At 35.7% G+C, this 13,191-nt stretch overlaps 1 protein-coding gene across 3 annotated transcripts in view; it reads right to left on the bottom strand.

The window, feature by feature from the left end:
* Positions 1–12,367, bottom strand: part of LDL3 (LSD1-like 3) — a 33,270-nt gene extending 20,903 nt beyond the window's left edge. For 2 of the 3 annotated variants that reach the window (XR_016358823.1, XM_089810253.1), the window contains exons 1-4: positions 12,099–12,367; positions 11,758–11,872; positions 9,180–11,419; positions 337–478 (exon numbers count right to left, since the gene is read on the bottom strand). Coding sequence is in view for 2 of the 3 variants with exons in the window: in XM_089810253.1 (XP_089666379.1) it covers positions 337–478; positions 9,180–11,416 (2,379 nt within the window). In the remaining variant the exon portion in view is untranslated. The remainder of the gene's footprint in view (positions 1–336; positions 479–9,179; positions 11,420–11,757; positions 11,873–12,098) is intronic. The other variant, XM_089810254.1, reaches the window with a different exon arrangement.
* Positions 12,368–13,191: the final 824 nt, after the last annotated feature.

Genomic DNA, 13,191 nt, shown 5'->3' with positions numbered 1-13,191 from the left:
GTTGAATTTAAACTCGCAGCTACAAATAACAAGTGATCAGATTATGAAAGCCCTTTCAAACAATGAAAACAATGAACAAATGTGCTCAAGTCAACCTTATTTAGGATTTAGTTTTTAGACAGATCAAAAAATTATTCCATGATTGCTACAAGTTCCCCAAATAAGTGAGACATTAAACAAGAAATGAAAGGGAATATTCAAATTCGCATGGAAATAAATATACATCCACTATAAATCTGATTCAAAATAAAGCTATTGCTCATTAAAATGATACCATTTGGACCTAAATCAACACCAATATCTGGCGTGTCTACAATAATGGCAAAATGTACTTACACGATAATCTAAAAAATTGTAGATGTCACGAATAAGAGAGTCTCGTGGTGATTCATCTTGCAAAGGAACAGAACTAACTCCACACTCAGACAGAGGCAGAATCCGACGTACATCTTTGCCCCACAGCCACAAGATTGAATTTCTGCATTATTATAGTGAGACCATATACATTAAGAGTTCACAACTAATAAATTTGTGCAACAATATTATTCAGCCACCACTAGGCAAACTCAGATGAGTCATTAACTAAAAACTGTGTGCATTACTCAAAGACTACCATACTGAGAAATATGATGTGCAGTAAATAGTCACAGGATGCAAAACATCATCAACTAATGCCAGAATGGATTGGAGAAAATCATTAAAAAGCATCCAACTACTATCTATTTTACTCTGGTATAAATCCACAAAAGCTCAATGCAGAATATAATTTTAAGGACTTGAAATGAAAAAATTATTACAATGCATCCGAATACCATCTATTTTATTGTCAAATATAAATCCACAAAATCTCAATGCAGAATATAATTTTTAGTATCCAGCTAATACCAATTAATTGTTCAGAGGATAACAGGTGGGATGAGTTTGTAAAGCCATCAATAATGATTCTTGCAAGGACACGGGTAAGAGCATGTGCATGTAATATTTATAAACTATTCTCTTCTGATGATCATATGTGCAGGCCTGCAGTCCATACGAATCTTTGTATTTTCCACAACTGTGTGTAAAATGATTGCAAAATCATAGCAAGCCATATCTGGATTCTGTTGTACCCTAAACTTCAATGAACAGTAATCTTCTTGACCTGTGCCTGTATAGTATATATGTAATCAATAATTTAAGTTTATAAACATTTTGAAAAATTAATTTTAGTTTAGGCTACTTGCTAATAGAAGTTGTAGATGAAAACGTGAAGTCTATATTAGTGGCATTATGCCTTGTGGAAACATACGTAATATTTGTTTTAATCTTTTGGTACGATAGATTGGAATGATTAGAAACCCACTTGGATCGCATGCAGCAAGCCTTCAATCAACAAAACATGACAGACAAAGGACTTTGAAGAGCAGAAGCTACAATATAGTATTACTCAAAATATACATGATATTTTCTTGTGTTTGTAACAAGCTGAAGAGAGTAAAATACAGCAGAAAAATGTCTTGACCTAGTACAGATTCAAAAAAAAAAAACTCACTGAAACCATGACAAGTGACTAACCTCAAGATTCTGAACAAATTGTGATGCGTTGTCAATAATGCCAACAAGTTTTATACAAATAATTAGACACAGATATTGTTCAACAACTATTTAACTTTTGCTTTATTTTCTCATTCTATTTAAAACAATCAGATCCCTTTGAAGGAAGAATCTAGATAGTCATGTGCCAGTACATGAATAATGTGATAGAATTGATTGATAGTCCATGCCATGGATAGTGATATTTGTCTACAGTTGTCACATGATATAGTTTGTATTGGTATAGACAACAATGAACAGTTCATTGCATAGTAAGAGGGGGAGTGGACCTTTGAATTTGACATAGAAAATATCGAGTTTTACATTCTTTTTTTGGTCTTGACGTAGGGTAGGGGGTTGCATATGAGATATTACTTGGTCAAGGGAAGATCACAACAGAGATTCTAAAAATATTTCAGGTGATGTACTGCAAATGGTTCTTAATTTTATCTTACAGTAGATTCAAAATCAGATTTAGTAGATCCTCCAGCTGCTAGGCAGACGATAGGTTCTCTCATTTATTTGGAGATTATCTGAATTGTATTTGCTTTGCAGAGAATAAATTCATTCAGTCCATGCTTGATACAAGATAGATTCACTTGAGTGTTGCAAAGTACGTGCCACAGTACTTGAAGCATATGATTCCTTATGAGTTGAGGCTGAGTTGCCAGTCCCGATTTGGGATCGGGATCAGAATCAGGGTTTGGGTTCATAGGTCTGATCAAAACTTACTTATGGGACTTAGGTTTGTTTGTACAAAAAAAGAGTTCAATCATTTATTAATATTTTATCATATATTATATAGGTAATATGTAAGCAATTTATTAATAACTAAATAAGATAATATTAGATAAAATGAAATATACAGAGATAAATTATTATTATTTATTATTGATATATAATTTATAAATATAATATATTTATAATTAATGTATTAATATTAATATTAATAGGTTGGGGCTGCTCAATGAGCCAGTGGTGCTGGAGAATATGTCGCGTCAGCGTCAACAGTCAAGTTGAAAAACTTACCCAATGCACTGCAGTTTATAAAGCGTGCCACATCCATTCCAGCAGGTTTTTAAAAAAAACTAATATTAATAATTAATTTGTTAACAGTAATGCATAGATATAAATATTTATATATAATATTATAATCTATTAGTATATTTAATATTAATAACTAATTTGTTAGCACTTATACATAAAACATACTACATTACCCCGAGTTTTGAGGACAAAGGCATGGGGGTCGAGAAAATGAGTTTCTGGGATGGTCTTTTTTTTGTCACTTTAGGGGGCAGAAGGGACAGTGGAAGGGACTGCTCTATAAAATTAGGGAAAATTTAAACTGTATGGGGAAATTTCAAATATTCATATGAAAACCTGAACATATAACATTTGTGTTAAATAGTTTTAATTGAAAGTTCCCATGAGAGTCGAAGTCGAGCAAATCATCAAAACTCAAAAATTAATACTATCAGACAGCCAGGGGACGCAAATCCATCCAAGTTCCGAGTTTCTAGGACGTTCCCCTAAACAGGATGGGTCAACTTATGCTGAGGATGCATCCCCAGGTAACACTGAATAAATATAACTACATTCATACGAAATATACCTATATTACTATTTGTTCTTGTCCATTCCAGACTTCTGCTAAGAGCTATGAGGAATCATGGAAATTCGGAGAACTTTTATGTTAGCAAAAGTCTGGAGAAAACATGGAAACAGCTATCTAGATAAACTATAAAACAATAGTTTGGAGAAATTAGACAATGTAAGTCCAAAATCCACACATCCTGTCAGAAAACTCTAAAAATTCTTGGCAGACCAAATTCAAACTGCCAAAATTTATGCCAGGTTCTCTGAGTTTGTCTGGGACAAACCCACAAAGATAATACCAAACCCTTGCCGCACCTGCAACGTAGTGGCCCCAAACCCAACCAGTTCTAACCAGACCATGACCCACATGGTCGGGGGGGCAACCCGGTAACACAGGGTTGATGCATATTTAAGATTGAGGGTTACTATTCCATGCTTTTGTGGATTCAGAGTAGGTACATGATACTAGTGCTAGGCAGAGCACTTCAAGGTTCTGTTTCAACTTGGCTTTGGATAGATATTCTAGTTCACCAGGAAGTAGACAACAGTGGCATTGTGTTTAGCAAATGTAGAGTAATGGCAACTTATTGCTAGTTGTGAGGCTCTAGCTTCACAAATTGATTGTGAAAAGTACACATGTTGGAGCTGCAAATTGTGTACCCTGATAATCAGAGTTGCATCAAGCTCTTTGAGAATCCAATGTTCAGGATTGCTCTAAGCATATCACCATTTGGTGCCATTTCCACAGAGTCAGTTAATGAGATGTAGTTCTTAAGTATGATCCCTCAGATTAAGTATATAGTGCTGGGGTTGGGAATTCCTGTAATTACTAGTAGAAAGTAAACAGTGGAAACATGCACATATTGCTATATTCTTTTGGTCTCCTCTCGTGCTCATTAGTATCTAAATTCCAGTAATTACTAGTTGAAAGAAAACAGTTGAAACATGCACATATTGCTACATTCTTTTGGTGTCCTCTCATGCTAATCAGTATCTAACCAGATTATGCATCAGTTGTTGCAACTGAAGCTAAATCTTTCTGAGGAATGAATTATTGCCAAGGGGAAACTACTCAGCACATAAATCCATGTTTTATCATTTTAAAATTTGAGACATATTTATAATCATTACATTAAATTTGCTTTTGATTGGCTTCAAATGTAACTTGTGTTGTGCTATTAGAACAAGACATCAAATGCAATGGATTAATTTTATACTATTTGATTTTATTGGAGCAGATTCATGGTTGAACATAAGGATTTATTTTGCTAGATGTTAAGAGTTTACTCATGGACGGAAACCTCAGAAAGTATAGAGTTGTAGCAGGCATACTGTCTTGGATACTGTGTGTCATTTGCTTCACCCCACGGTTGTCGCATGGGAGGAAGTCCTCCATCAATTGCACATGTTACAGTACCACTTTAATGAAGATAGTTTTCCGGCACAAAATAAGAGTCAAGACAAATGCTATAATAAAAATTACCACTTATTTGAAAGTCAAGAGAAATGCTGCAAAGAATCAGAAGTAGGTGGTAGGCATGAAAGCAGAAGTATTGAAAATCGAGAACTTGGGCCAAGAAATGACAACCTCTCTACTACAAGATGAGGGGCTCTAATAGAGGGCCATTGTCTTCTTTAGAAAGAGAAAACCCTCTTTGGTCCACAACAAGCATGCAAAAAAATCTACAGATGAACATGTCCAACCTAAGACTGCTCTTAGATCCAATTATCTTCTAGTCTGCAAATGTTGAGGTTGGTCTTAAATTTATATATCCTTGGGAGCATAGAGTGTTGTGATTATCCATATTACAACATAAGAAACCTAGATTAAAAGGCTTTCATGAATGAACAAAACTATAGACTGAAGTCTGATCCCAAAGAAGTCCAGCATTTAACAGAGAAAAAAATAAGTAAATGCAGAGAATAACAGGACAACCATGAATAATCTTGGAGAAAACGTTCTATATCTAACATCAACCACAAAATTACACAAGAATGCACACTGAATCATTATACAGGGTTCTAGAAAAATCATAATGCCTGGTCTTGGTAAGACATCCTCTAATGACACAAGTCTTCTTTAAGCACAGTAAAGTGCCATACAAATCTCCCTCTTCATACTGATGACGGATCACGTAGTGTGATTCGAAATGTTGACGGTAAAAATCTCTACACAATCGAATCCAGAAACAAATCACTGCAAAGTGGCATGCAGTTTTTTGGGTATGGGAAATAAGATTGTGATGATGAATTGATCAATTCACATCTAATGTATTTATGTACAGATTGGGTGCTGATAAAGGGCAGCAGAAAGTAACCGCGTTATTAATGCAAACATCTTCTCGAAGGACAACCAGCTAAACAGATCTGAAAACATAAATGCGTAAACAAGCCAAGCAAGGATGTTATTTCCTGAGTAAGAAAAGACATCAAACATTAATGTATTCAAATCTGTCATAGTTTCCTTGAGCCGCCTCTGCTGGTTGACTTTAGATAAGAATTTTGCAGATTTTTGAAGTGAGATGTGAATAATTGTGTGCTATAATATGTTTTCAGAAGTGACACAGGAATGTTTTTTTAATGATTGACAGCGGGCTAAACCTGTTATCAGGCATGAGACGGGTTTGCCAGTGAAATGTGGACTAGGAAATACACTCAAAAGAAAGTCTACTGGCTAACCACCAAGTGTTCACTTTTGCAAAACAGAGTTTTAAAACATCGTCTTTTTGCAGACTTTATTGCATAGTGGATCTATTCATATCTGCAGGATTTTAAAGATTTTAATATGAATCTAGGATTTCTATACCAAGAACTAAACAAAATCAGTCCTTACTGCAAATAATTGCAGTTCACTTTGCAAGAAATTCTGCAGCCACTTACCAGACAGAAAATCACAGAACATTCTTTCAAACATTAATTTTGTATTGTGGAGATTAAGAGAATACTGAATACTACAAATATTCAAGAGATTCTAGGCCATCATTTCCAATATATGACAGCTACACGAGGAAACGGGACAAGACACTCAAGGCACACTGACTTCTGAGGAGAACCGAAAAGGGCATCCACATTTTAACATGATTCGCATAAGCATTTCATTTTCATGACTTTCACGTGTACAAGGATGACAGTTTGAAACACCTTTTGATGTAGCTGTGTCACATTATATTGCTCTTTTTGATGTTAGCTCCTAGCTCTTGTCTGCTCAATACACAAGGAAGACTAAATTAAGTATGCCCCTTCTTCATATGATATTTACTTCCCTGTTAAAACGATTCAAGAAAATAATGCCATCTAAGAAAACACATCAAGCAAACTTTTTGTGAGAGACATTCCACCAAGAAAACATTACCTGAGTTGAATTTTAGAGAATCGGTTTGCATGATATGGAAGAAATGCCCAAGAAATTCTGGATAATGAACAAATTTTACCAATCATCAGTGTGAAAGAGCAATCACATATAACACTTTGACAAAGTTTGCAGCAATAGTGTAGATTTATTGATTGGAGATTGACTTGGATCCACCAATCCCAAACATGAGTGCAAGGAAAGTCACTTTTTTATGATTACATTAGTAAAGAGCTAAAAGGAAAAATTACTAGTCTGTCAATTTTACCATAAGGCTTAACAAAAGTCACTGATGTTAGAGTTTTGTAGCTGCGTGAGAGATCATTCTCACCTATGTTATCAGCTATATTGTTTTTATGGTGCTGACAAGTTTATTCCGTCTCTGCTATTCATTCTCTAATGTCTACCACCAGCTTCATGTGCTTGAGTATCTCAGACAACTCTTGCCATCGTGCCCTTCTATATCTCTTGACAGTCACTATGTGTGTCATTTCAAATATGTTGAAGACACTTGATCTCTTAGAGGAGATTAAGCTATTGAGATTACCGTTTGCAATTGTCACAAGGCTTCATTTCTACTCAGTCATCTTTGATATCATTTATTACTTCATCAGAACTGGAGTGTGATGAACATGTATGGTGTTCTAACCATATGGCTTTTGGATTCCTTGAGGAATCAAATCAACTTGTCATAGTAACTGCTGTAGGTTCACTAGATGTATGATGGGTGACCTTTGAGTTACCATCACTTAGATGCATGTTTCAGCATCTAACTCATTTTCTGTTATGCTAGAAAAAGTGGATGTGACTGACTACATAGCATTTCTGATCATCGTATCTAAAATCAATCAATTATTGTGTCTTTAGTATCTGTGAGATTCTGAGATTCAGAAGCTACCGCAGGTGACTATTTAGTGTTCATCATATATTTGTTCAGTGGATTTAACCATGCTGATATAATCTGTGATTCCTATTCTATATTATAATGCTGAAAGCATTTGTTATTATTTTAAACTTGAGAGCTTTGTAAAGATCCAGACTCGTTTATCATTTCAATAAAGTGATATTTTTCTGGTGTGGCATGGTTTTTCCCTCCAGCGGGAGGGTTTTCCAAGGATTAATATTTGTGTCAATCTGTTCTTGAACTTTTCTGAGTTTCTGTATATTGCATTTATAGTATTCTGAATAAAAAACATTAACAACTGGAACTAGCAGATCAAATTAAGGAATCTGTCAATCTCATAATTGAAGTAGAAGATACAACTTAGAGTAGGGTTTGATTCTTTAAGTCTGTGTCAATGGAGTTCCAGACCTATAAATTAGAAGACTTCGATGAAAGAGTCTTGTTTGAATCCACATGGATAGAAGCAATGAGCTCATTACAATTGCAGCTAAAATATTTTTGAATCAGAAAAGTTGATGAAAAATGTGATGGTAAATGATTTTACTACCTCTAGTAAGTTAGCCATTCCTGCTTACATAAGTAGTATCCAGCTTCACTCTCTGATTTGGCATTCAAGTAATTGCTGCTTGCTGTCTACAAGCCTGGTAATATGCATTTGGATAACAAAGCATGAAGCTTTCATCCTCAAACAAAAAATGAATTCACTTGAGTTGGCTAAAATGATTAGCCTTTAACTGATGCATGAATGGAGAAAACTTCAAGGAGAATGAATGAAATTGAGAAAACTATCCTAAGTTCTAAAAAATTCATAAGGCTTGATCGCAAACATGAACTCCAAAATATTAAGCCTTGCCTCTCTACATGACAATGAATAGAGACTCCAAACACAAGTAAGTTGAAAGATTGGAAGACATATTTCAGCACTGATGAAGTGTACACTTCACAAATTAAGTCTCCTATGACAGTCAGCCCAGCCAGCCATCAAGTAGCATACAGCACAGCACCTCTTGCTCCTTTTTAGTTTTCTTCATTTGGTACCACAGTGGAATAACACAGTTAGTTGAAAAGCATGATGAACAAATTGGAATAAATGGTGAGGAACTATCACATTGAAGCATATATATCAAACATAGAACCAACAATCAGGTATTAGTGTTTACATTGAATATAAAGTATGTGGAGATATAGTGCAAATATTTATAACAAGCAATATAAAAAAATCAGAATCAAAATCCTACCAAATGAATGGAAACAGCAAAACAAAAAATTAACAGCAATCAAAGGATTGTGATCACAAAAGCTAATTAATTATCTTCTCCGAGTAAGAAAGGACAACAATAATCATGTAAAGTATAATTTTAATAAAGAAAGACTAATGAGAGTAATGCATTGCGTCTTTCATACGCCCCACGCCTTCATTGTTTTATCATCTTTCATTCAACCATCCAAAATTTACAATAACTTTCAAGAAAGATAGTATGCATATGATCAAAAATGCAAGAAAAAGACCAGTAAATTTAGATAATTAACAAAAAGTACCATAGTTTACCCAACATACCACAAGTGACAATGATAAGCAACCAACCAAATAAAATAAACTAATACTCAAACATTTATAATTAAGGAATTAACTGATAACACTCCAAGTCCATCCTTAATATGGTTCTGATATATCAATCACTTTGACTTCCTAACTTGGGTATGAATTTTGTGAGAGAAGATACAATGAAAAATCAAAGTTATAAACAAGCTAACCTGCAATCCAGGTACTCTTGTAGCCCTCCCCTGCGCTTAAAGACTTCTTTGAATCTTATCTTTTCAGCTGGGCCAGCTTGACGCATTTTTAGTCCAGCAGCAACAGCTGTTTCCTCACCAGGCACAACTTGTCCCAACAAACTTGAATTCAACCCGCCTCTGGCCCTGCCTTTAGTGAGACGATCTTTATCACCTGTCTTATTTTCATTAGTTTCTTCCCCATTTATCAAAACATCCCAATCACTGTCTCCCTCATAGGCCATATCACCAAATTTTCGTTTCTTAACCTGCCTTGAAGCTCTCTGTGAATCCAATTGTTTGTTGCCTTTTTCTGAATCTAATGCTTTAACTGGAGCATCTTTCAGCACATCTTCAAGATTTGAATCAGATAACTTTCCTGCCCTTGTACCCGTACCAATATGCATTTTCTCAACAGGTACTGAAGGTGAACCTTGAGATGAGGCAATTGTTTTCTGTCGTTTTATACAAGTATCTCCTCCCATTGCTTCTTTAATATCATTCTCTGAAACAGATGCCTCTCTTATGACAGAATCAACTTTGGGCTTCTTCTTTTTTGTTTTAGAAACTTGTATTACCTTATCAAGGTGTTCAATATTATCTTCTGAATTTTGACTAATGTTACATTGAAGATTTTGGTCTATGTCTCTAGATATCTCAACTGCATTGTCTACAGCTGATTCTAAAGAATTCTTAGATTCAAACTTTTTTAACCTACGAAGCTTTTTTACTTTTGCCAATATTTCATCAGCATCTTCTAAATCTTCAGCAATGTAACCTTTCAACCTTTGGTTCATGTCTGTCGATGTCCCTGCAGCATTTTCTGCAGTATCTTCTAGATCATTCTTGACCTCACGCTTTTTTAATCTGCGAAGCTTTTTAATTTTGGCTGGCATCTCATCTGCTTCTTTAACAATACTATCTTCCTCCAAATCTTGGGCAGCATCTGTTTTTAAACTTTGGTTTACATCGGTAGTTATATCTGCAGCATTTTCCACATCTGCTTCTAAAAATTTCTTGGCATCACCCTTTCTTAATCTACGGGGCCTTTTCTTTTTGCTTGGGGATTCATTCACCTCTTTGGTACCAAGAGAATCTTCCAAACCTTCTGTTATGTTGCCCTGGAAGCTTTGGTTTATGCCTACTGATGTTTCAGCCACATTTCCTGTGTCTGCTTCTGAAGTATCCTTGACCTCACCCTTCTTTAATTTGCGTTGCTTTTTTACTTTGGCCGGCATATCATCCACTTCTCTGGCAGCTCTGTCTTTCATCGGGCTTTGATTCTGATCCCTTGAGATCTCCTCCATAATGACCATATCATCTTGTAACATAGCCTTGTCCTTACCCTCTTCTAATCCACAAGGCTTTTTTAATTTTGCTGGTGTTTCGACTGCTTCTATAACAGTGGTGTTCTTCACAGAGCTTTCACTCTCATCTCTAGGTAGATGCACCATGTTTCCTGTGTCATCTTCAAAAGTATCATCAACCTTGCCCTTTTTCAATCTGCGAGGTTTTTTTATTTTAGCTGATGCATCCCCTTCTCTAACAGTGTTGTCTTTTGTAGAAATTATATTCTCAGATACGGATATTATCCCCATAATATCACATGTATCATCTTCTAAATTCTCATTAATCTCTCCCTTTTTTAATCTGCGAGGCTTCTTGATTTTGGCTGGTGTTTTATTTGACTCTTTATCAGTGTTGTCTAAAGACAAGCTTTCATTGTTGTCTTTGGAAATCGTCATCACATTTCCGATATCGTCTTCTAAAGCAGCTTTAACTCCTGCCCTCTTTAGACGACGAGGCTTTTTGAACTTTGCAAGAGTTTCTTCTCCATCTGGGTCATCCTGCATCGCATCCATTATACCCTTCAGCTTAGGTGTGGACTGAATATTGTCTTCCCCAAAATGATCAGCTTGAGTCCCATCAACATCATTCCCAGATACTGGCAATGGGAGTTCACCATCCCTCTTCTCGACAGGGTCAGCTTGAATCTCAATCATGGGATTTTCACCTTCCACACCTTCCTGTTTATCGACCATTTCACCACATTCGTCTAAACCCACACCATCTTTCATTGTCACGGTATCCATACCATTGCAGTCTGAAACCTGCATGCAGCCTCTAGTCTGAGGTGAAAAACTCTCCCTGCTGTTACTTTCTATTCCCAATTCACTGATATCATTACCACTATCATCACTCATGGGGTTATCCTGCATCTCCTAAAGTTAACAGTACACATTTCAATAAATACCATGTTACATAAGATTTTTTCCCATCAATTCCAATGACTACGTGACCAAAGAAGATGAACACCCCTAACTAAACCCTCAACATAAAATGCCCTAATAGTTCAAATTTTGTCATGGTTTAAGAACAGAGGTAGCTAGCAAAAGTATGTTTAATAGGGTTTCACCGCATCCCATTTAAATACACCCCACAGGTCCCCTTCAGAGTTCATATTGAAAAGAACCCAAATTCAATAGAAGGTCAAGAAAAGCAAAATACAGCAGTAAAATTAACAAGATAACGGTTTCAAATGATGCATTAGATAACATACCTTCTTCCTTCGATCGCAGATCAGCAGAAAATAATTTAATTTTTTTGCCCTAGCAGCGATCTCTAGATGAGATAAAATTGATAATCATATCAAATTTGTCCAGAAGACCACCGTTCTGTTTATAAAAGAGAAAAAAATTGGTCTCAGATGTACGGACAACATTGCAGATTGGACGACGTGAAAACCATAAATTATCAATCAGCAAGGAATAATGAAAAAAAAAAAAAATTGAAAGGGTTTGAGTATGAATGAAAAGCAGAAACACACATGCCCATCATCATCGTCAATGCTATGCATCCATGTCATCCATCATAGAAATTCTTGTGTCAAATACAGTTTACCTTGTTCTGTGCTTGGAGTGAGCACCGCCCTTAGAAACACCTAATTCCAGGGAGCGAGAAAAACTTTTTGTTTTTCCTTTACGTCATTGTTGTTTCTGAGCAAAACAGGATAATAAAACTAATTTTTGTTGAAAGATGGTCGATATTTGCAATTCGGGCAACTGCGAAGGGCTCTCACCCGAACCCGACCAAAACCTGAGGTTTCTTTAGTAGTTTCGACCAAAAGAAAGAATGAATTTGTTCTCCCCCAAAGTAAGAGAATATGTCATGAATGCAATACATGAATTCCGGCTTTAAATTCATATTTATTTATTTACTATTTTAAATGATCGTTGTTAAGTGATGTATTGTAATTTAATATTTATTTGCTATTTTTTAATGGGTAAGGTGTAGAGGAAAAGACTCAAATACCAATAGGGGTCAATAATTGTGATGGTTTTTGTCATAGATATTGTTTAATTATTATTTTTAAAAGAGTCTAAAAAATGAAAATATATGTACTATAATTTTTGAAATTAAAAGTGACCAAAACAAGGGGGTCGGCCCATACAAGCAAAAAGCTGGTAACCAGCACACTACCAGCAGAAACCACCAGCAGAAAAAAGACTAACTAAACATCAACATAGTTCCAAATGTCTGCAAAAACCAACAGAGTTTAAGAGCAACTAAGCTAAAACCAAGCCGAGAAAACTAGCAAACTACGAAATTCGACCTAACCAAAATTGGCATAACAGGCCAACCCGAGTCTTAATTACAGCTATAAACCAGCAAAACCTTAACCAACAGTAAAACATAAAAAAGTCTTGGATCCAAGGATCCCAGTAAACTAAGAAGCTTAATTTTCTTTTTTCCCCTTCCCCTTCGCGTCCAGCAGGATCTGGGCCCAATCATCAGCAAGGAACTTGAAGAGCAACTTGTGGTCCTACATATCCATACCCGTGTCCTCCTTTTCCTGTGCCAACAATTGAAGGGTGGTGGCTGCAACATGTATGACTTTGAGGCCAAATCTGGAGAAGGTAAAAAACCCCTCCTCCAAAGTTTTAACCCTTCTTTCCAATTTAGCATATCGTTCCTCTAGCACCTCAGTCCCTTC

Source organism: Cupressus sempervirens, chromosome 11, assembly GCF_028749045.1.
Source record: "Cupressus sempervirens isolate cs-2001-9-10 chromosome 11, ASM2874904v1, whole genome shotgun sequence".
In the NCBI taxonomy this organism is placed as follows: domain Eukaryota; kingdom Viridiplantae; phylum Streptophyta; class Pinopsida; order Cupressales; family Cupressaceae; genus Cupressus; species Cupressus sempervirens.
Note: the sequence above shows the minus strand (reverse complement) of the source record. Positions and strands in the feature narration are given on the sequence as shown.